The 23,602-nt window shown below is 51.7% G+C and overlaps 1 protein-coding gene across 1 annotated transcript; it reads right to left on the reverse strand.

Annotated features, from left to right (window-relative positions):
* Positions 1 to 593: 593 nt before the first annotated feature.
* On the reverse strand, positions 594 to 17,466 carry SYPL2 (synaptophysin like 2). Its single transcript, XM_045012286.1, has 6 exons — positions 17,258 to 17,466; positions 17,073 to 17,144; positions 11,688 to 11,812; positions 6,409 to 6,610; positions 5,317 to 5,508; positions 594 to 4,203 (listed from the first exon to the last, which is right to left on the reverse strand). The coding sequence occupies exons 1-6, from the start codon at positions 17,303 to 17,305 to the stop codon at positions 4,075 to 4,077; spliced, it is 768 nt and encodes a 255-aa protein (XP_044868221.1). The 5' UTR covers positions 17,306 to 17,466; the 3' UTR covers positions 594 to 4,074.
* Positions 17,467 to 23,602: the final 6,136 nt, after the last annotated feature.

Raw genomic sequence — 23,602 nt, forward strand, 5'->3', positions numbered from 1 at the left:
TCTGTAAATAAAATGGAGGTTTTGGTTAGCTGTCTGCTCTCTGGCCTCAAGTGATTGCTTCCTACACCGGCTGCCCCTAGGACATAACACAGGTCACTCTACCCTGGGAGATGTGGGGGCCACAGGCTATCATCAGCGCCTGCTGCTGAATGGATGTCAAGCTGGGTCCAAGCTGCTGTTGCAAACATGGCTTTGTGTCCTCAGTGGCCTAGTGCCAGCACCTCCCAAGCTGCAACAGGGTCTGAATTTGCTCTCCTCTGATATGGGGCGGAGAGAGAACCAAGCACAGGCAGCAGCTTGCTTGTGCTAACAACTCCTCCCCTTTCAGGGGTTTGAACCCAGGGCCCTCAGATTCAACAGCACAGGCCTGCACCTCTCCAGCTAGGGGAACATCAGCTAGCAGTAATAGTAGGCTGTTATCTATCTGGACTAACCTCTCGAGGAGGAGGCCCACCACACGTTGTAGGCGTGACAGTGGTAGGAGCTGAGAAGTGGCTTGCTAGGACTGTGACATGAAGCAGGGTAGAGAGCAACTGTTGGAGATGGGTGGGGAGTGCAAAGGAAACTGGCCCGGAGCGGCACCTTGTCGTAGCAAACCCTCACGGCACTTTTTATTCAGAGTCATAACAACAAGCACGAGAAAACCATGCAATGTAATCCCGGGCCGGGCCTGGGGAGGCCGAAGGGGCTGCTGGAAAGCAGCCAGTCAGTGCCAGGGCACACACAGCAGAGCCTGGGATTGGGCCACTGCCCCCTTCTCAACTCCTGCTGCAATCAGTTGCTTTAACAGTGGCCAAAAGGGTTACTGAGCAATTGCCTCCTCCTCCCCCTCCAACCCCCCGTGACCCTTCTCCCTGCAGAGTCACACACATTCAGGGCCCTTTGCTGGCACCAGGCCTGCCTCCACCCCCAGCCAAGAGATTCTACAGGAAACCGGAAAGCCAGCACCAGCTAAGGTTGGTCCCTCCCCCTAACCCCAGGACCCCTCCTCTGGGATCTCTGTCACAGGGCAGGGCCCAATGAGGAGAGCACATCCCTGGCCTGGAGCCTGCCGCCTGAGCTGGGCGGGGGTTATCCATGCGGGAGGACTGCAGGCTGGCATAGGAGCTGCTCCTAGCGCTGGGCAAAGGGGCAGGTGCCAACCTTAGCACCAAAGCAAAAAAAAAAAGGTAATATTTTCTCTCTCCCCATTCAAATAAATAAACACAGACGGAACACAACAAGCCTCACAGTAGAAATGGTTCCTAGCCCCTGCTTCCCCATGCAGGCTGAGGTTACAAAATGCAGAGAAGTGCCCTCTCCTCCCCCCCAGGTTCTGGAGCCATTATTACTAATCACTGATAAGGAAAATAAAGACCAGGCCATTCCATCGCTGGACTCTGGGAAGATCTGAGCAGCATCAGTCCTTGCGGTGGCTTATCCACAAAGGCCAGTCCCTCAGCTAGCATAAAGCAGTGTCACTTCCTGACTTTAATGGAGCCTGGCAGCTGAGGATTGGCTTCAACTCTCCCCCCAAATTAGCAAACAGGGACACAGGCAAAGCAGAAGGAACCAAATGTGGCAGTGGTGTGTTGGTGCTTTGGTTGTCCTGGTACCCTTGGAGCCACCATGGGAGTGTAGGAATTATCAGACCAGTGGTCTGCCTAGTCTGGGATCTGGTCTCCAGCACCAGCTGCTTCAGAGGAAGGTACAAGAAAACCCCTACTGGACATTTATGGAATAGCCTGGCCACAGGGGAAGCTTCTTCCTGACCCTTGGCAGCTAGTGGTGGCTTATCATAGAATATCAGGGTTGGAGGGGACCTTGGGAGGTCATCTAGTCCAACCCCCCGCTCAAAGCAGAACCAATCCCCAGACAGATTTTTGCCCCAGTTCCCTAAATGGCCCCTTCAAGGATTGAACTCACAACCCTGGGTTTAGCAGGCCAGTGCTCAAACCACTAAGCTATCCCTCCCCCCAGAAACATGAGGGTTTATACCTCTAGGAACTCAAGGACAGAAGTTGGCTCAGGGCCGGCTGGACTGGAAGCCTGAGTGGGGAGGGGGAAGCCCTCCAGCAACAGTTTGGTCGATTCTCTTGTCCTGCAGGGCATCCAATGGCCACAGTAAGGACCACAGCATGTGGCACTGGGGCTGTGCTGCAGGGAACTGGGCATTGCAGCTCTGTGGGGCTCAGTCCCCTGCGGTTCTGGGGCAGAGACACCACAGGGCTCCCTACAACTGGCCAGAGCCTGGCTGCCGTAGAGGGGCAAGAGGTGCTGGCGGAGGGGAAATGTACAAAATATGCAGGAATTGGGTCTTTGCTGAAGAGAAGGTCCCCAGCTAACAAAGCACCATTAACACCGGTCTCTCCTTCAGGAGAAGGGAGGCACCCCCATTGTGGGGGGCGGAGGGAGGAAAGGGAGAGAGCAAGCCCAGAAGAGTCAGTGAGGAGCCTGGATTCCCCAGGCCCCTGAACCAAAGCTCTCACCTGTCTGTAGGGGAGGCAGCGAGCCCTTTGCAACAGAGCAATGCCCTGAAGCTCAGAGGGGTTTACAGAGTTCAGGGCACTAAAGCAGCCGCTGAACAAGCCCCTTCTCCAAGAACAAAGCAGGGCTGTCTTTGGGACCTGGGATGCCACGCTACCATTCTGCCCAGCGGCTCCGGGAGCACAGAGCACCTTGGGGGGTCAGGGGTTAAAATGCCAATGGGCTCGGGGCCAGCTGCCTCATGCCCCAGTGGCCAGGGGGGACCACGACAGTACTGTTCAGGGGTTCTGTCACCAATCAGTGTTGCTGGCCTCCAGGGACAGGACTAGTAGGAGCAGCTAGTATAGTGCCAGTGGGGTAAGGGGACGGCCTTACTACTGCAGACAAGGAGACTGATGATGATCTGAACACTCTGTTTGGACAAAGCTTCCCTTCTGCTTGTGCCGGTGTCAGCACAGCTCAGCCCTGGGTCCTTCCGCCTAGGGTCATAAACTCAGCTAGTGGCTCCTCTGGCTGTGAGAAAAGTCTCCTAGAAGCCAAGCAAAGCTCTCTGGCTCAGGGCACTGGAGAGGGTCAGTCCCCTGCTGCTGCCCCTCAGGGAGCCGATGGAGCGGACACTCACACACACTCGGAGGTTTTATAAGGAGCGATCAGAGAAATCTGGGGCAGCTCCTCAGCTGTAGGACAGGGAGGGGACGAGCACCAAGAGCTGCTAATAGGGCGGGCTACCTTGGGAAGAGGAACGATCTGGCGATCTAAGTAAGGAATCACCTACCCCCCGCATTGCCCGTGTGTGTGATCAGAGATGGGAAAGCCCTCCTAGAGCACTGTCCGGCAAGGGCAGGATCACACTCCCGTATCAAGCTGCTGCTACACTAGATTATCTGGCCTAATGCGTGGTCTGCCACTGAGCCAAACTGGAGTTCAAGGGCAGCTGAAAACCCTCCATCAGCCTCCTCCAGGACATACACAATGCTGCAGGCAGAAGGGGAGAGGAGAAATATACCGGCCTTCTCCCAGGAGCAAGAAATAGCATATTCTCCACCTTCCCTTTCTGCATCTTAGTCTGTCTCCCTTGTTCGTAGTCAAGTAGGGGGTAGGTCTGAGACAGCCTCTGCCTTTCTATGGTTGGGCAGTAGAGGATGCTCTTGCATGATGGGTGGTCCTGTAGTGCCCCAGTCTTAGATCTCCCCAGTGCATCCACTCTCACCTGCAAGTGACTCCGTACCCCATCTTGTGGCATCTAAACTCCTGATTGGTTTAGGTTCATCACAGCAGCTGTGAAGAGCAATTCCACACAGCCGCAGGCTGGGGGGCCAGGAACACAGAAACAAATAAATTACACTTATTAACAAAAATAATAAACCCTGCTACCAGAACCTTGGAGTCTGCAACGAGTTCTGTATACCTGGGACCGAGCCAGGACTTCCACCTGCCAGTCACTCATAGGCGGGCATCCCAGAATGCTCAGGAGAGATGCCAACATGAGGATGGAGCTTGCACAGAACACGGTCCCACAGCGCTGGGATGAAGGCATGTATGTGACAAGGTACCGGCTGTCCAGGGTGGGAGAAGGTCTTGAGGGGGGTGGGCAGGCAGAGAGGGCCTTTATTGCTTGTCAATGGCTCCCTGTTCAGCAGAATTCTCCTTGTTGGTGGCCTGCGCGTGCCATGAGGTCTCTTTAAACACAAACCAGCAGTTTCCAGCCCACAGGATAAAATTGATGAAGCCAAAGAGCTAGGGGAGAGTCAGAGAGAGCAAAGGGCACAATTACCATCAGTGCACTCCCAGCCTCAGGCGCATGCGTGCGTCCGGCCGTGTACACCCCGCTCCTGGGTGGAATCAGAACGGCTCGGCTCTCCGCTGCATGGCCCCCCGGTGGCTGGGGTCTCAAAGGCTATAAGGCTGCCTACGGCTACAGCTAACAGAAAACTTCCCTTAGCTCCCCAGGCTAGAGGCCATGCAGACTTGGCAAAATCCCCTCAACTCTTCAACCGCTGCCTCTGCCCCTGTTCTGGTGCTGAAGAAGTAGCTAAGTCACTCAGGGTATGGCTACACTTGCAAATTTGCAGCGCTGCAGCAGGGTGTGAAAAAACACCCTCTGCAGCGCTGCAAATTGCGGCGCTACAAAGCGCCAGTGTAGTCAAAGCCCCAGCGCTGGGAGCACGGCTCCCAGCGCTGTCCGTTATTCCCCACAGGGAGCTGGAGTACGGACAGCGCTGGGAGAGCTTTCTCCCAGCGCTGGGGCTTTGACTACACTTAGCGCTTCAAAGCGCTGCCGCGGGAGCGCTGCCGCGGCAGCGCTTTGAAGCGCTAATGTAGCCATAGCCTCAGAGCGCATACATCCACTCCCCGTGACTGCCTCTCAGGGCAATGCACTCAGTATACAGACAGCACTCAATGCACCATTGACCCCAGAGTGTCTGAGCAGTTCCTGGCATGCTGACTGCCCTTGGTGCACTGGTTAAACTACAGCACCATGTGGCCATCCATCTCCCTTAGGCGCAGGCAGTCCATGTACAGAGGCCAATGGGCCTGGTCCAGCTCTGGCTAACAGAGCCAGGTGCTGGAGCTCAGTCAGTAGCAGCTCATGGTCCCTGGATCAAACCCCAGTGCTGATAACGCCCCCACCCCCACCCAGGGCATGGCACAGCCTAAGAGGCGTCTCCACCAGCGCTCTACTCCAGTTTTGTGGTCACAGGCTTTGCAGCTTGTGGACCAGATCCTGAATGGGCCGTTCATTTCAACGGAGCACAGCCCATTTACACCAGGTGTAAATCTGGCCGAATGGGTCCCCTGCCCCCTTTGCCTGTGCACAGCTGTGGCGCTGGCTTCGCTGCAGGCTCTTACCACAGAGATGTTGGCCAGCCCCATGGCCGGCGTGGCCCCGGCGTTGCACACCGCCTGTTTGAGATGGCACACGGACATGGCGGCGATGAGACTGGACGGCCGCGTGGCCCCCTTCACGTCTGACAGGCCTTTGCCCCAGGCTGCAGCCGCCACCAGCCAGAAAAAGGTGAAGGAGACGCTCACGCAGAAATCCTGGGAGGGCGGCAGAAGGAAGGAAACATCATGTTGGTTCTGGTGCTGTGCACAGCAGGGCTCCTCTCACTCGGCCCAGCCCCAGGCATGGAGATGGGAATGCTCTTCTAGCTCCAGGACCTCCACCCCACCTGGCCTATGCTGCCTCCCAACACCACCTGCCCAGGGACCAGCCCCCCAGCTCGGCCCCAGCCCCTCTGGCTGGCAGACTAGGGCAAACTCCAAAAGATCTAGGCCCAATGCTCCAGAAAGGCCCCTAAATTCCCTGGAGGGTCCCACAAGTGTCCCAGCACCTCCCCACAATGTATGCATCTCCCCTGTTCTTTGATAAGCAAAGGGGTTTAGGACCGCCTGCCTTGCACTGCACAGCTTCAGTCTGCCCTTGCTGCCTGCATCTAATGCCTCCCTTTCTTGACTTGAAGCCCTGGGCACCAAACAGACATCCTGCTACATCCCACCACAGGGCCTGCAGCTTTCATCTGCAAGCCCCGGCTCTGAAACTGCCTTCAGCCTTTGCACCTAGCACACAGAGTTGAAGGCTCAATCACTTGGCTGCTGACCCTGGCTGGGATAAGGGGGAAGGTGCCTGCTATGGGTCAGCTCCGTGACAGCACCACAGGGACAGCTCCCAGGCTGGAAGGGGCTGCGGGGACAGAATGATGGCTCAATGGTGGGGGAAGCCCTCAGCTGCTCAGCTCTGCCTTCCCAAACTTCTCCTACCGAGAAATGGGAAGTGACTTGCCCAAGGCCCCATAGTGAGTCAGTGGCGGAGCCAGAAATCAGACCCAGGAGACCTAACTCCCAGCCCTGTGCTCTGGCACAGGTTCTTTAGAACAAGCCCCGCAGCCGTAAGAGCCACCAAACAAACCCCAGCCCTGGGGGCTATGGCAGGGATCTCACCGCAAAGGGAAGCCTCTTGTTCTCTGTGTAAAGGGAGTGAAATCGCAGGTAGATCACCAGGGCTGCCATGCTGTACAGGAAGGAGAAGACTCCCAGGGTCACAAAGAACTCGGAGGGGGCCGAGAAGTCCCCCATGAGATGCAGAGTCCTTTTAGTGGCGTTGCCCTCACAGACAGGCATCTCAAAGGGAATCCTGGATAACCTGCCCACAGAGAAAGGGATGGGGAGAGACGCATTTAGCAGGGAGGAAGGTGAGACCTTCATCCGCCCTCTTGGGTAAAGGGAGCCAGCCTGTCTGAAGGCTGGGATTGGTGGGCAGAGCCTTGGAAGGCCCACCCCCTCAGACGGGGGCGGGGCCATGGAACCCAGATATGGTGGACTGAGTATGGGGGACAAAAGCCAACAGGATTGGCGGTGCAGGTCATGAGATAAAACCAGCGATGCAGAGGGAGACACTGAGCAGAGAACCCCCCAGAGCACCTGCTGCCCAGAGAAGTCCAAGGAGTTAGTGGATGGCACCCATAGGAATCCTGCCTGGATGCGTGAACGGACAAGGGCCTGGAAAAAGGTCCCACAGTCACAGAGAAACCCCTGTTCTGCTTCCTCCCCCTGGACAGATGGACAGCTGTCTTGGCCTGCCTCTGCAGGAGGTTGTCAGTGTGGTCTTGGGGCTGGGGGGGTCATGGACGGGAGTTATCCACAGAGCAAGGACAGCATGGGCAGTGGCAGGGAAAGGTCCCCACACTTCAGCCTACCAACATGCCTCATCCCTTCTAAGGCTTGACCTGCACCAGTAGCCATGCCCATGGCTGTATAAATGCTGGTGTCTGGTCTACACTTGCTCTTACACTGGAGCAGCACTACCCCTGGATGATTTGATAGGGGAGACACACTCTAGGAGCGAGTTCAGATTCCACAGCAGTCAGTCCTTGGCCACTCTATCTATCTGGGTTTCCATAAGGTTGCCCATCACCATCACCATGGTATCCAACCACCTCTCTGCTAAGGCTGCCAGCAATGGGGCTGATTCATGCCAGTAACAGAAAGGATTTTGTGACTTGTCACTTCAGTTCCGGTATGACACCCACCCACTCATTTCATACAGGCTGCTAAGAGCCATCAGATGGCACCTGCATGCCAATTCTGTATGTGCTGATTAGACTGCACCCTGCCCGGGCAGTGAGCTCTCCTTTGTCCATGGCAGTCAAGCCCCATAGGTAAACAGGTAACTTTCTGTCACCACCCATCCGACGCTGAATATGACACAGCCACCAAGGGGGGGAAAACTTTCTGACCCAATCACCCCACCCACCAAGTTTGACTTTAAAGGAAAAGGGGGATTTTCTCTTTGACCTGATTCTCTCCCTTCACTGTCATGCAGCTGAAAACAACAGCACCAGGCTAGTACCCAAGAACTACAGCTGGAAACTGAGCAGAAAGCGAGGGCCAGGTCAGAGCAGGTCTAAATGGGCAACGCTCCACTTGGCTCGGCCTGTGTATGTCAGGATGGAGGATGAGGACCTGATCTGGACAGTGAAACAGAGCAGCCTGCTTTCCATTCGGTGAAATGTATCAACAAACAGGGACCGTCAAACGGGGACAAGTTCACTAGATGCTTAAAACTCTCCCTGTGTTCATCATCTCGGGCGGTGAGTTTGGTGGTGCACCCTTAGCAGACTGGGATGAGAGCTATACTCTTCCATCTTGTGTTTGGAGCTGGGCAGGAGTCTTGCATATGTTGGAGGTCCCTAGAGGAGCTCTGATGGTGCGAGCACTTGTTAAGGAGGAACGGAGGTATGCCCAAGGCTTCGCCACGCCTTCTTGCCAACTGTCCCTATTGAGCAGGGACAGTCACTGTTATTTCAGTAGCACGGTTCTCCATTTCCCCCCTCTCTGAGCCTCCTAGCAGTGCTCCTAGTCAGATGCATTTCAGTGGAGATCAGAGGTGTGCCTCTATTTATAGCTATCAAATGTTGGCAGGCAGGCCGAGATGTGTGGATAGATATAGCCATGTTCACACTTTTCATACGTTTAGCTTCACAGGCTGGATTTCAATCTAATTCTGGCCTCTTTTCTGCTCACCCGAGAGGCCTTTTTGCTGATCCCTAACAAATGGGGCTACTCCTGTGCTCGCTTTGACTTCCTTGCTGCTTGACAAACCTTTCTGGCTTTGGGGCGGCTGAGGGATTAATGAATGCCGACCATAATGGAACAGACCATTGGCTCATCAGTGCCAGTACCCTGCTTCCAGCTATGGCCTATACCTAAAACATGAGCTGAAGTCTGCAGCAACTTGCCTCCCGACCTCAGCAGCAGTCAGGAATGGGGGTGATGGATCCTGCAGTATATTCCCTCTCCCTACCGCACCTCCAAATAGGTGACTGAGGGATATTTTCCAAGGCCAGCTGCCTCTTTTACAAGTTTACAGCCTGTGGAGTAAAGGAACAGCTGTGCAGGATGTGGAGAGGAGCGGGTGATGATTTATGAACACTGTATGTGACCTGGTTGTTGGCTATGGTGGGTTGTTGGGACATTCACTGTCTCTGTATGAGTTGGTTTAGTTTAATAGTAGGACTGACTAGGAAAAAGTAGGAAGGCAACACAATGGCTGCAGATAAGCAACCAGCCACTCATTAAAAGAGGAAGCCTGAGCTATTTGCTGTGAAGTTGCTATTTCCAGGCTCCAGCCAAGTTACAAGACTTGTTCTGCCAGTACTGGGAGCCAACCAACGAAACAGAAACCAAACAGTTAAAAAATCTCTCTCTGCCTTGTCAGGGAGGGGCAGATAGACACAGACACCCATTTGGGGGAACTGAAGAAATCTGGCATTCTGGGCTTCCTAGGGGGGGGTGGACTTTAGGTAAGAGATATGAGTGCAGACTGTTTCTTGTTTAATCCTTCTTTCATGTTATGCCTGGCTCCTACTGTTAAGGGTGAACAATGCTTTGGTGTAGAAGGCTCTCTGGTTCTTTGTACTAACCACTGCTTACAAGCTCCCAAAGGGATGACCCACTGGTGCTGAACCCACTCGGACCTGTCGGGGTAAGCACGGTAGATACACAAGGTGCTGAAGCACAGGGCCCAGTCTAAGAGTGAGAGAATCATGTAATTCCACCCCCAGGGAAGTAAAGGCATGAGGCCTGACACCTGAAGGGGCACATTCAGAGACACCAGCGAGGGGGTCAGGCATGCAGCCAGCCCATAGCATAGCACTCAGAATTCACAGCTGTGACACTGACACCTGTGAGCTACAAGGGGTTAAAGTAGTCACCTCTGAATTATGATGGTTTTCTCCATACACCTACATTAGCTGATTAAGGAGGATCTCTGAGCCCTCCAATCTACAGAGAATCGAGCAGAGAAACTGCTTGACTGAACAGATCAATGGTTTATCTATCTAGTCCAGCATCTCATCTCTTAATAGTGACCAGTGCAAGATGCTTGAAGAAAAATACCTTGTTTTAAATGCCATACCAGGGGGCAGGGCAGGGGGGAGAAGAATTTCTTCCTGACCCAGCTGATGATCAGCATATGCCCTGAAGCATGAGGACTAAAAGCCCTTCCAGTTATTATCAGAGCTACTATAACTGAAGGTGCTGCTCTTATTCATACAAATACCTAATCATTCTTTGAAGCTTTGCTACGCTATTTGCCTCAGATAATAGTGGCACATATTCCTCTCTTGTGGGAACTGATACCGGGTCTATTCATGCATTCATCCATACAATGCAGCCTGAAGATGTCCAAAAGGTTTCAGCTCAGCCATTCAGCCTCCTTATCTTGTCTTGGGCAAAGGGTTCCCTATGCTCTGGGGTCTGCGTTTGAAATGCTCTCTTGGATGAAGAGCTAAAGGGCTCAGATCAGATCTGTCCGTAATGGACTGGCTCTCCCTTGGGTATTCTGTCTCCAGGAGATGCTCGGAGCGGATACACCTTTAAATACGATGCAGTCAAAGCTATTCAAGCATTGATTAACCCTGCTTTCAAGGTCCCTAAGTCACCTAGCAGAGGGCCGAGAAGATGAGCCCATACAGAACACTGCATTCCTGAGCAAATCCCCAGTGGGTGGGTGTCTATGTTACTGGACAAAACCTGTTTCAAGGGAGAGAGAAAAAAGTATAATCAACAAAACACACGACCTGCAGGCGCTCACGTGAGAAAGCATGGCCTGACTCTGGCCCGAGGAGCAGGGTCTGCTCTGCTGAGGTGAGAAGAGATCTGGACTGGGCTGAGGGGGAGGTTTCTCCATTGGCCATAACCTTATTTACATCTTGTGGCCTGACTGCAGTTCCCTTTTCTCCACAAAGGTAGTTTTTCAAACATTGCTAACCCCAGCTGAGCTCCACCGGCAGCAGCAACGCTGGGAGCCCTAGGGAGGCAGCTGGCACCATTTACTCCTCAAAGCAGGTCTAAGACATGCTGATGTCAAAGGATGCAGCTCCACTGACTTCAATGGAGACAGATCCTCAGCTGGTATGAATCGGTCTGAGTTATGGTGCTTCAGTGGCCATAGGAGCCTTGCATAGACAGGGCTTCGGCAGAGCGTGGAGGGGAAGGCTGACAGCGCCTCTCGCTGGCTCTCCCCACTTGTTTATTTAAAAATGCCTTGTTCTCTTTGCAACTAAGCTGGCCTAGGAACCAACTTCCCTGGCACACCATGGGATCAGGCAGTGTCCATCCTGTGCTCACTTGCCCCCACTCTTCAGGCATCCAAAGGCCATTTTCTTTGGATCCGTTCCCTCGCAGCTTCCTATTTGCAGTTAGTTTTGGATAATTAAGACCTATGCCACCCTGCCTTCTCCCCTTCCTTTGCCCACACCATTGCAGAAGGGGTTTTCAAAACCCAAAGCAGAGCCCAAATGGGAGGCATTTTTCAATGGGAGCAGTTAAACAGCCACCCTTCAACTCCCAGACTAAGTTCAATCTGTTTAGGTAGCATTAAAATTAAAGAAAAACCTGCAGTGAGAGTCCTGTTCTGTCAGAAATATCATGCAGCAGTGAGTTCCACTGGTTAACAATACATTGCCCCAAAAAGTATTTCCTTTTTGAAAACCGTAATAAAAGCAAGTCTGAGTGTACTGGTTTGGGAAAAGCACTCATCTGGGAAGCTGGGGGGGAAGATATGGGTTCTGGTGCCTTCACAGACCTCTCTCCATTGAGTCAAGCATTGTTGTCAGGCCAGTCTGTCTATTCAGATGGATTGATTACCATCTCTAGTGGCATGTAACTCTGGAGAGGAAGCATCCTCTGGGTTAGTGCCCAGCAAGGCCCCTCGTTACCTGAAAGGGTATCCAAACTGGACAGAGATGGCGGTCATCTCTTTCAGGTCATCATTGCATTTCACAGTAGCCCCTGTCTCCCCACTGAAAGAGCCACAGGATCCAAAGGCAAAAATGGCAAAGAGCTGGAAGAGAAAAGCAAAAGGTTTTGGAGTCAGAGGGACTCCAGCTGGTGACAGTGAACTAGCAACATGCAACAGGTGCTAGCAAGTAGCTCTTCTGGGCTCACCACGCCTCCTGAAATTTACAAGATAGCCTCAGTGTTCACAGGTAAATAGTCCTGAGTTTATTTGGGGCATCATCACAATATAACAATGGTGCATTCACACATCATCATCAAGGCAACATCCTCAACAGTTGCAATGTAGTGCCATGGTCATATGACATCCCTGTCACCTGGTGCAAGGACCCAGCAGAAAACCCAGTCAGCAAGGTTTTTTCCTTCAGTGATAACATTTGTAACAAGAAATCAGAACAGGCCAACGCAAGCAAAACATGGAGAAACAGAACCCAGGGCTCCTGAGCACCCCTGTCTCCCAAGCAACCGGTCTTAGAGCACTCCCCTGAGCAGCAGTGCAGAAGGAGGAAAACGCGGAGCTGGAATCAATCTCTTCCTCACAGAAGACCAGGCAGTGCTATGACCCAGACAGAGACGGAAGCAGTCTCCATAGTCCATTCTGGCTGAGGCTCAATAAGGGGGCCAGTCAGTGCCAACTGGGATGGAGGTTCTGGGATATGGAACTGGGCTGAGACCACCATTGGTGAGCCACCACCAGAGCTCTCAGTCACTGCTCCCCTGACTGGAAGCTGGCCAAGCTGGCAGCCTAGCAGTGACAGTTCTCTACATCCCAAGAATCCTCTGAGCCAGCGTCTCTTCCCAGTTCGGTTGGTTGGGATTCTACTTGCTATGTTGCATACGAACTAAGTACGTTCCTTCCTCAGAGAGGACCAGACACGTTTGCAAGGACAACGAGAGGTGCGATCTCAGATTACAGTCTCTCTCAGGATGCACGTTCCCTGTCACTGGTATGTGCCCCTAGACTGGTGCTCTCACTTCAGCAGAGCTACACCAGTTTACAGCAGCTGCGGAGCAGGCCCATTGATTCCTACTGCAGGCGGAGATGAGGCCCAGAGCAGGGAAGTGACTTGCCCAGGAACACAAAGGCAGGTAGTAGCAGTGCTGGGAATAGAACCTCAGTGTCTTAACTCCCTGACCCCGGCTCTAGCAGACCCCAGTATGCACCAGCCCCAGGGAAGGGAACAACAGCACCACCAGGATGACTCCCATAACTCTCCTTTCTAACAAGGCCTTTTGCAGGTTCCGGGGCTGAGGAGGGTCGGCACAGGAAGAAACCCTAACAGGCAACATGCCAGGTTGGCAGAGGTATTTACACAGCATGCGTGTCTGCTTTGCACCACACCCACCTCCAACTACTAGCTGCTCTAAGAATCACTTAGAAACCAGTAGGTAAGGGCAGAGAATAGCTGCAGGGACTGACATAGGCATCATGGCTTAAAGACAGCAAGAGCTGTCTCACTGCTGGAGACAATGGGGCTGATGCCTCCCCCTGGGGCACATCATGGCACCCGGGGCTCTGCTCACAAAGAAGACACTGAGCCGCACAGGCAGACAGGCCCCACTGACTGCAGCACAGCACCAGGACATCTGAGCGCACAAGGCAGTGAACACATTGCTGGCTCATTAAGCTTCCCCGTTCCAAAGATCTGTCACACCAGTGCTTCCTGTGGGGGCTCCATGGGGCCTGATCCCCACCACCGAACAGCTGACAGCACTAGTAACCGTCCAGCACAGTTGATAGACAGCCCACGCGCTCAGTGATTCCTCCTCCCTGCTAAGCTCCTCTGTTCCATCCCTGCCCATCTGTGCCAGCAACACAGGCTGGCCGGGCGCCATCCCAAAGATCTCTTCTTACTGGCTCCCTTCCCCACATCGCTCACTGGCCAGCTTGTGTGCACTCCATGAGGCTCCCTGCACTTGCTTGGCAGAGGGAGGAGCACAATGGGTTTGGGGGTGTGTGGAAGGGAACTGCCACAGGCAGAGAAGGGACCTGGATGCCATCCCACAAGACCTAAAGCTGCACGCGGTTCTTCCCCGCCCCATTGGCCTCAGTGGGGATTACCTGCCCATGCGGATGGGTGAGCAGGCTCCTTGGAAGAGTTTCACCGCAGGGCCACCTGTGCCCTAAAGCCCAGAACCAACAGTTCAGAAACCTCCCAGAGAAGCTGGTGTTTCCAGAACGGCTGATGCGGAGACATGCAGGCAGGTGGCGTGGGCAGAAGCACAGACTGCATTAAAGAAAAATCTGTGTTTTCACAAGAACCTCAAACTTGCTGCCTCATTGCAAGATGCAGCCCGATACCCGAATGTCTCTCTCAGAACTGTGAAGCTGAGGGCCTGAGCCCCCGGTAGGATCTTTTTCCTTTAAAGCACCTTTTAATTCGCTTTCTGGGGCTGATGATGGTCAAGGGCCTTTTTTGCTTCTAAACCAAAATCAGTTTTCAATTACAGGACCAATAAACTGATGTCTTGTTTTCTTTGCCTCCCCCCCTGTAATGAGAGTGTAATTCATCCATGCAGGAAACGGTTACGAGTCTCAAATGACATTTCCTGTTCTTGGTTCTGAGTTGAATTTCTCTTTCTCTTCCACTGGCATGGGGGGGGGGGAATGAATGTGGCTTCTGAATAGTTTTCTGGTAACTCATGCAGAAACACTCAGCTCTGGTTAAGTTCATGCACCCTGAACTCTGGCTCCCATGAGCGACAGGAAGAGAAAACAACTGTCTGTGTGCGTGTGTACGGGAAAGAGAATGGAAACGTAGGCTGAACAGACTGAGGGGTTCCCACTTCATCTATAAAAGACTGATCTATGTAACCAAATCCTGAACAGAACAGGCAGAGAATCACAGCAGTCAGGGGCAAAGCAGGACTTATGTCACCTTGTCCATTCTCAGCCAGTGCAGGACTGTTCCGTACTGTATATTCCCAAGTACTTTGCCCAGCCTAACTTTAAATGTGTCTCCTACCATTTTACTTGAGACTTTATATCACAAAGAACTCTTTGACCCAGATGCTCAAAGGTATTTAGGCTCCTAACTTCCACTGACAGCATATATACCTTTAAGGATCTTGGCCTTTGTTACCCCTTGTTTTCCTGCATTCAGCTTAAGTTTCTTTGTTCAGTGTTAGAGTGTCCCTCCTAGTTATGCCCCTTCAAACCGCCCTGTATCATTTCTTTCCCTCCCCGGGATTTATACCCTTTTGCTACTATTGGTTGGAGGCCTGATTCTGCAGCATGCTGAAGCACTTCCATTCCAATTGATTTCCGTGAGAATTCCGGGTACTCAGCACCTCTCAGATGTGGCTAAGTGAGACCAATGTTTGTGAGACCGGCCACTGATTTTGGATGCTTCTATTTCAGGGTATTTGACTGGAGACATGTTGAATTTTCAGAGGTGCTGTGCACCAGCAGCTCCCATTGACTTTAGTCAGGACTGAAGGCACTCAGCACCTCTGAAAATCCGGCTCCCAAAAACAGAGGGATCCGAAACCAGAGCTACTTTGGGAAGGTGTCGGCCTAGACGTGTGAACCCAAAGTAAACAGAACAGGAGTACTTGTGGCACCTTAGAGACTAACACATTTATTTCAGCATAAGCTTTCGTGGGCTACAGTCCACTTACATGCTTCCGATGAAGTGGGCTGTAGCCCACGAAAGCTTATGCTAAAATAAATGTGTTAGTCTCTAAGGTGCCACAAGTACTCCTGTTCTTTTTGCGGATACAGACTAACACGGTTGCTACTCTGAAACCAAAGTAAACAGAGTCACAGCCAGCTTCTCAGAGGCTGTGTGGGTGAGGGCTGGGATGTGGGGTGGGACAAGCAATGTGGGTCTATTCCTAGCCCTGCCAGTGACCTTGGGCAAATCACCTCCCCTGTCTGCTTCACTCTCCCCAGCTGTAAAACAGGGGCCATGACACTCCCCTACCTTTGTGAAGTGATTTCTAGATGAAGAGAGCTACAGGCGAGCCGAATGCTGAATACATGGCACACCATATACCAAGTACAGGCTCCCTGGATCCTGGCAGATCAAGAGCGTGACCTGCACACCACGAACACTTGGTCACTTGGAGGCATGAAACAAATGCAGCACCCTTGATGTGCTATGAGATATGCTAGTGCTGCAGTTCCTCATTCAGACAGAAGGCCTTTTAAACAGTAACCTTTGCAAACTTTATAATTCATAACTGGTGGTATTCAGAACACCAACGCTGAGTTCTTCTATAGCCTGTTTAATTCACTATGGCCTTGGCGAAATGCTGCTGAGAAGTGGGGTGCATATCTTCACCGTATGGATGGGTATGCTGAAGCTCATGGGGGTGAAATAACTTGCCGAAGGTCACATAAGAGTCAGTAGGAATAGAACCCAGGAGTCCTACCTCTCAGCCTCCTGCCCTAGACAACAGTTCTTTCCTTTAACAGAGTCAGTACATGTAAAAGTCTTTTGACAATGCCTTACACACTCAGAGTGGAGCCTGACTCCAACGCTATAAAACAGGGGTTCTCAAACTTTTGTACTGGTGACCCCTTTCATATGCAAGCCCCTGAGTGTGACCCCCCCCTTATAAATTAAAAACACTTTGTTGTGTATTTAACACCATTATAAATGCTGGAGGCAAAGCGGGGTTTGGAGTGGAGGCTGGCAGCTTGTGACCCCCATATAATAACCTCGTGACCCCCTGTGAGATTCCAACCCCGTTTGAGAACCCCTGCTATAAAACAATTGTAACTTTGCCCTGGGAACACACGTTCTTTTAACAGTGCTGTAGCAGACAACTGGGGCTATTACCACCTGATTCAGTGATCAGAAGGTGGCAGAAGGCTGTTCTATAACAGATCTGTTGAGAGGGGACGGGGGTTCCCACACACTCAGCCCCAAGTACTGGGGTCCAAATAAACGCAGGATTCCAATCTCTCCCACGGGAGGCGGGAGAGGCGAGTTCCGTGAGCTGGGGGACCGCGGAGGCCTGGTATGTGCAGGATCAGAGCTCTGGAAAGGTTAAACCACTGCAGCCAGCTTTTCCCCCCCCTCTCCCCAGAGTGAAACGTGAGCAGGGCTAAGGCCAGTTCCCATACCTCTCCCGAAAGACGCAGGCCTTCCTTGCACATACAAGGCCTGCCTGGGAGGGGCACCGCATGCCCAGCTCCTTCCCTCCTCTAACCCTACCCCATACCCCACTCACCAAGAACTCGCCCCCGAAAAGAGCAGCCCCCCCCCCGCCCCAGTGCAGCCAGCCAGCGCTGCGCTGCTTTGCAGGAACGTCACTCACTGGTACCGAAATAGAAAGAGCTTCTGTAGCAAACTCACCCACTGCAGCACCTTAATGAAGCCCAGGGGCTCCTCCAGGCGGCCCCAGCGCAGCCCGAAGAGCCGCCGGCCCTGCAGGGGAGAGACAAGGGCGGGGAGCCACGGTCAGCCAAGCCCCGGGAGGAGCAGGGCGGAGGAGAGGGGAGAGGCAGAGAAAGGGGGCAGGAGAGGGAGGGGGGCGGTACCTGCTGCCCGGGCTCCTTGTCGCCAGCCGGGGCGGTGGGCTCGGACATGTCCAGGCTGCGGGCAGGGCTGGCCGATGCGTGTGTCGCCGGGCGGAGCGCACCCTTGCAGGGCGATGGACTGCGGGGAGCCGGGGAGGAGGGCTGGGGGTGAGCCCAGGCGCAGAGGGGGCTGTCCGGGGGGGCGCTGCTCCGGGGCTGCCGCCGGCGGCTGCTGCCTCCTGCGCTTCGCCCTGGCGGCTGCACAAACCCGCGATTCAAACTTCTGTCAAACTCGCAGCGAAACTTCGCGGAGTCACGTGGAGACCCAAAACCCAGCCCCCTGGGGGCACCGGCGCCCTCTGTCCGCAGCCGCGGCACTGCCGGAGTGTCCGGGCCATTGCCAGGCTGGGGGCTGCCTCTCTCACACCCGCCAGGAGCCCGCGGCTCAGGATCGGGGGTGGGGACCCGTGCCCTAAATTCCCCCGATAACTAATGAAAATCAGGGACAGGCACGAAGCCATGAGCTAGGATGAACCATTTTCTCTAATGCACAATAATTAATAGTCGATGATTAGTGACTTTAGCGTAGCAAACCAACAGGAATAGCCACCCCGAATAGATGCAAGCAGCGCCATGGTTCTGCCTCTACCCACCTCTCCTGGGGGCTGGGCACTAAAGCAAACACATAGTAAAGTTTCCCCACCGACCCCCAGGCAGTTTGCAGGTGCATTTGTCACCCCCAAGCGCCTTGTGCACATACTCGCCTGGTGCTGGGACACACAGTAATTCTATAAAAGCAGCAAAGAGTCCTGTAGCACCTTATAGACTAACAGACGTGGGCTTGGCTACACTTACAAGTTGCAGTCACTAGGGAACAGCGGGGGGCTCTTTTAGAGCAATGTGGATTCCGCCCGGGACCCTATGCGGCTTGCCTGTGTCTGTGCCTGAACAGATGCCTCACCCCAAACACTGATGAGGTCCTGCAATTCACCAGTGCTCCATGCTGGGGCTCGTTTGCCGCGTGGAGGCATGGTCACCTGTAACTGATTAAAACTGATTGCACTCCACACCTGGCTGCAGCAAACAGGAAGGAGATTTTTAAATTTCCCGGGGCATTTACAGGGACCTGAGCCAAGAGCAGTAGAGTGCAAACTGATGTGCAGAGTGGCTGAACAGGAATTCTGGGATACCTCCTTATTAAAGCCTCCACCAGCGCTGCAACTTGTAAGTGTAGCCAAGCCCGTATTGGAGCATGAGCTTTCCTGGGTGAATACCCACTTTGTAAGAATACCCACGTTGTCCCATGCGTCTGATGAAGTGGGTATTCACCCAGGAAAGCTTATGCTCTGTTAGTCTATAAGGTGCCACAGGACTCTTTGTTGCTTTTTACAGTAATTCTAAATTCATTAATACCAGTTAGCAGTACTTTCCCTCTTTCCTGTATCGCTCATCTATCTGCCTGCTCCATGCCTACCCTACCATTGCAGTCTGAGCATCTTTGAAGTTCCAGGGGAGGGTCTCCAGTGCCTTTACATAGGGTCAAGCACCAGCTCTGCCATTTTTCAGGTTCAGGAGCCCTTACTGTTTAAAGGACAACTCTTCTAAATGCTCTAAGATCTGCATGCTTACTTGCATTGCCTTGTAATTTGGCGTGCATCATGGGACCACAGGGTAGAATCACTATTCCAGAATTGGGCTCATTTGAGAATGGGGTTCCCAAGCTACAGCACCTCCCTACACAAAAGTATTTCTTAAGGTTGACACATTCTGCCATTTTTTAATTTTTATTGCTCAGACCTGGGGCTCAAAACATGTTTCTGATCATGTCCCAAAATGATCTCAGGATCAACATTCATCCCAGCTAGTGCATGGCATTCACAGCCCCTTTGGGGAAGCAATATTGAAAACATTATTCAAAAAAGGAGTTAAACTCACGGTATAGGCAAGAGCCTAACACTCACATGTTGAACAGATTACAGTGCACATGTGAAGAAAGACTAGCCAAGAGAGCTGCTAGCCTGCTAGCCTTCATATAGCCTCAGGGAGCATGGCCATTGAAAACTGACCAACATGCAGGCACTTTAAGTTTGAAACCTACTCTTATCAGAAATCTGAGAGTGAAATTCACATCTCTCCAGGTTTGTTCCTTTGTTTTTTAATCATTATTATTTTTTGGGGGAAATGTAATCTGAGCAGATCAGATAATTCAGAAGGCACTCAGACTATGTGAATGGTTGGTGGAGGGAAGCAGGAACTAGAGGCAGAAGAGTGGGTGGGAAAAGGGGTTTGGGGCTGCAGTAAGAGAGAGGGATAAATGGGAATGGGCAGGAGGAGAGGAGAATGGGGGAGGAAGGGATACTAAAGAAGAAATGCTCCACTTTCCTCTCACAGGCTTAAAGTTACAGTAACCACCACATAATAAAACTCTCAAGAATGTAGGATATAGACCATATCTGTGATTTCTTTCAGCAACTATACACTGCAAACATTTAAAAGAATGATCATTATCCTCAATGCACTATAAAAAAGTGTACACATATGGGAGTGGGGAGGAGCACTTAGGGCTCACACAGCAACTATGGCCTACTGGAGAGACCACTGGACTGGGACTATTCCTGTCACTTCACCTCTCTGTTCCTCAGTTTCCCCATCTGTAAAATAGGGATAATGATGTAAAATGCTTTCAGATCTACAGATGAAAAGTGCTATATAAGAGCTGGGTATAATTATTACCTAGCCACAGAAGCATACCAACTACAAACCTACCTGATAACTACAACTACCTAAATGACTCCTACAACAAACACTTCTCTTTCTATTAAAAAACCTAGCAAATTCACAGACAAAAACATCATTAATACAGAGTTCATATTGCTCTTTAGGCCTTCCAGAACATCGAGTTCAGCAAAACTCAAACCTCTCAAATCCAGTAACTCAAGAATTAAGGTATTTGAAGCATAAACTTCTGAAAACCAGGAAATACAGGCTTTGAGACACATGTCCACACAACCTTAATGCTACCCTCCTTGAGTGATGATGAGTATGCCCATAACAGCCATATTTGTACTCTATTTGTACTCTGCCTTTGCAGATAGTGCATATCATTCAGGGAATAAGGGCACAGCTGTAGCACAGAGTCAAGCACCTTCTCTTTGCTAAGGCAAAACTTGAGTTTAGGTGAGCATTGCTGATCAGGAGCTACCTACAATTGTTCTACACTCAAACGCCAAGCCTACTCCCCAGAAACAACCCCATACTTGTTAAGTTTTACAGCCCCTTCGCTTCCTTTTACAATCCATTCACCTGTACTCCCAGGAGTCCATCTAACACTGTATTTTCAGTTATCCATCATTAAACCCACAGACCACTCTCATATTCCTCCTCTCTGCTTACAATCCCATGGCAAGAAGATCCTTGTGCACTACTACTGACATAACCTACAGAATTGTGTGCTGACATGAGGTATACTGGATCCCTTAAGGCAGTGGTTCTCAACCAGGGGTACGGGGCCCCCTGGGGGGGGTCTATGATCAGGTTTCAGAGAGGCTGCCAAGCAGGGCCAGCATTAGATTTGCTGGGGACCAAAGTAGAAAGCTGAAGGCCCACCTCATGGGGCTGAAGCCCAGGACCCTGAGCCCTGCAACCCAGGGCTGAAGCTGAAGCCTGATCAACGTAGCTTTGCAGGGCCCCATATGGTATGGGGCCCAGGCAGTTGCCCCACTTGCTACCCCCGGCTTTTATATGCAGAAAACCAGTTGTTCTGGAAGAGGTGGGCCGTGGAGTTTTTATAGTTTGTTGGCAGAGCCTCAGAGAGAAAAAGGTTGAGAACCCCTGCCTTAAGGTACACATGCACCTCTTTCCTTTTGTCACACACATGGGGGTGGGAGGAGCTTAGGCCTCTCTGATCTCCTCATATCACAATCAGAGCTCAGTCAAGTTGCTCCAACTAATGCTTCCACCATTCAGTACAGCTACACTTCAAACAGGGAATGCAGCTGTAGGCCAAACAGGTAATTACCCAGTGACTTTTGCCAGCTCCAAGGGGGCAGAGTTAAGGTTGTGTTGGTGTATACCTCAACTCTTCATTTCCTGGGTTTCAGAAGGTTGAGTGTCACTGAATTTGACATTCTGGAACCCAGCAACCTGAATGTGATGCTCTGTACCTCGGGGGAAGACCCTGAAACCCCATGTTCATCCTTATAATATGATTATGAGGTATGCAATGCAAATTTTGTCATGTCAGGTGTCTTTGGAAGGCTCATTGATGCACTGAGCATTGTTGTTATAGTAAAGTTATAGGTTGTAATTTCCTGTGTATAGTTATGAGGCTGAAAATGTGTCCTCATGGCTTAAAACAAGCCCAGGCAAAACACTCCAGGAGCAGAGGGGCAGTTCACACCTCATCAGGGCATGTATGGGACAAACCCAGCCCAATTTCACTGACCTAGGCAGCAACAAAGGATCTGCTGGACTCCCGAGTGAGTCACCCCACTTCCTTTGGGCAGTTTGGGACTACAATGAGGTAATGCTCACCTGACCCCAAAAGGGGGGGGGCAAAGCCAAGAGGGAAGAAAGAAAATGATAAAAGGGAGTGACGTTTGCCATCCTCTTCCTCTCTCTTCCACCTCTATCTACAGACATCACCACCAAGAAACTGAAGCGCTGAGAGAAAGGGGAGAGCCTGGCTGAAGGGCAATCAGCCAGCTTGTGGTGAGAAGCATCTAAGTTTGTAAGGGCACTGAAAGTGTTAAGATCAGCTTAGAATGCGTTTTGCTTTTATTTCATTTGACCAAATCTGACTTTTTGTGCTTTGACTTATAATCACTTAAAATCTATCTTTTGTAGTAAATAAATACCTGAAGCAGCGTGTTTGGTCTGAAGTGTGTCAAAGACTCCCTTTGGGATAACAAGCCTGGTACATATCAATTTCTTTATTAAATTGACGAACTCATATAAGCTTGCAGCATCCAGCAGGCATAACTGGGCACTGCAAGATGGAGGTTCCTAGGTTTGTGTCTGGGACCAGAGATATTGGCTAGTGTCATTCGGTTGCACAACCCAAGCAGTAGCTGGCCGAAAGTGGTCAGTCACGTAGCTGAGAGCAGCTTACATGCCAGAGGCTGTGCATGAACAGCCTAGGAGTGGGGATTCTCAGAGTAAAGCAGGGTAAGGCTGGCTCCCAGAGTTGAGGATTGGACTGACCTAGCAGATCACTGGTCCAGATAACACCAGGGGAACGTCTCACTGAACTCTGTATTAACAAAGCTTTTTGTCAGCGAATTAAGAAATGAACCCTCTTGTCTATATATTCTTACCTCCCTGAGTGGGATCAGGACCATTGTTATCCCTGTTTTTACACATGAGGAAACTGAGACAGGAAGGGAGGAAATGACTTGCCCAACATCACTCAGCAAATGTGTACAGCCAAGAACAGTCAGGTGCCCTGATACTATGGGGATGGGCATGGAAGCCAGATTAGAGAGACCAGTAGTACTCAGGCTCTTCCATACTAGGACCCATGTTACCTCAGAAAAATTTTTCAAGATGCTCCTCCCATTTATCCATAAAGAAAGCATGGATGGGTGTGACCCCATCAAACCTGTTTGTGAGTTCCTGGTTAATAACCCATTCAGCACCCCTAGCTCTGCTGCTTCCCAGGCCCCTAATTTAACCACTATACCTTGCTTCCTTTTTTGCTTATTTCCCAGTTCCCTGACTTATGTTGGTGATCCGACTGTCCTCTAGATATGAATATGCTGCACAGGGGACTAGAACCTCATGGAGTTTTGCCAGCCTTGTTTCTCTGGTGGTCTGTTCTCCTCCCCCATGGAATGACAGGGAGTTGCCCCCTTTAATGGCAGGTCACTATGCCCCAGTTAACTGAACACCAGAAGTTTTCTTCTGTGCCAGCAGAGAATCCCATGGCCTGCAGTCCCTACTGAGCCTACCTTGGCACTGCTGGGGTGGTGGGCCCCTCTTAGCCATTCTTCTCCCCAGTGTAGAGGCTTTGTTGTCTCCCAGGGTGTGGATCTGAACTTGTTCTCTCACTAGTAACAGATCTGGCTGAGAGGCACAGTCAGACCAGAGCTGGTTTGAGAAAGAGTGAGACAGATGAGAATAAAAGATTGACACTAGTGCTTGTGCAGACCCAGCAACAGGAAGCTATGCTACCATGGGATGGGAAATGGAGGTCACAAAGGGTGGAGGCTAGTAGTGGCGCAGCGTCCCAGTTCCTACTTGGCTGTGGAGCCGACAGCCTCTGCTGTTTGTCCCAGAATCCATCTCCCCTGTTGCTAGGAAAGGCTGTTCTAAGACAAGCCCAGCTCTTTGTCTTTAATTCAGGAATGTCATCATCCCCTTAAGGCT

This window comes from Mauremys mutica, chromosome 4 (genome assembly GCF_020497125.1).
Source record: "Mauremys mutica isolate MM-2020 ecotype Southern chromosome 4, ASM2049712v1, whole genome shotgun sequence".
NCBI classification, from domain to species: domain Eukaryota; kingdom Metazoa; phylum Chordata; order Testudines; family Geoemydidae; genus Mauremys; species Mauremys mutica.

Excerpts from the sequence above, each read along its gene's own strand:
- SYPL2 (XM_045012286.1), bottom strand. The coding sequence starts at position 17,305 with ATGTCCGAGCCCACCGCCCCGGCTGGCGACAAGGAGCCCGGGCAGCAG. Across the intron at positions 17,145-17,257 it reads ACAAGGAGCCCGGGCAGCAG|GGCCGGCGGCTCTTCGGGCT; the intron begins GTACCGCCCCCC and ends TCTCCCCTGCAG. Across the intron at positions 11,813-17,072 it reads TCATTAAGGTGCTGCAGTGG|CTCTTTGCCATTTTTGCCTT; the intron begins GTGAGTTTGCTA and ends TTTCTCTTCCAG.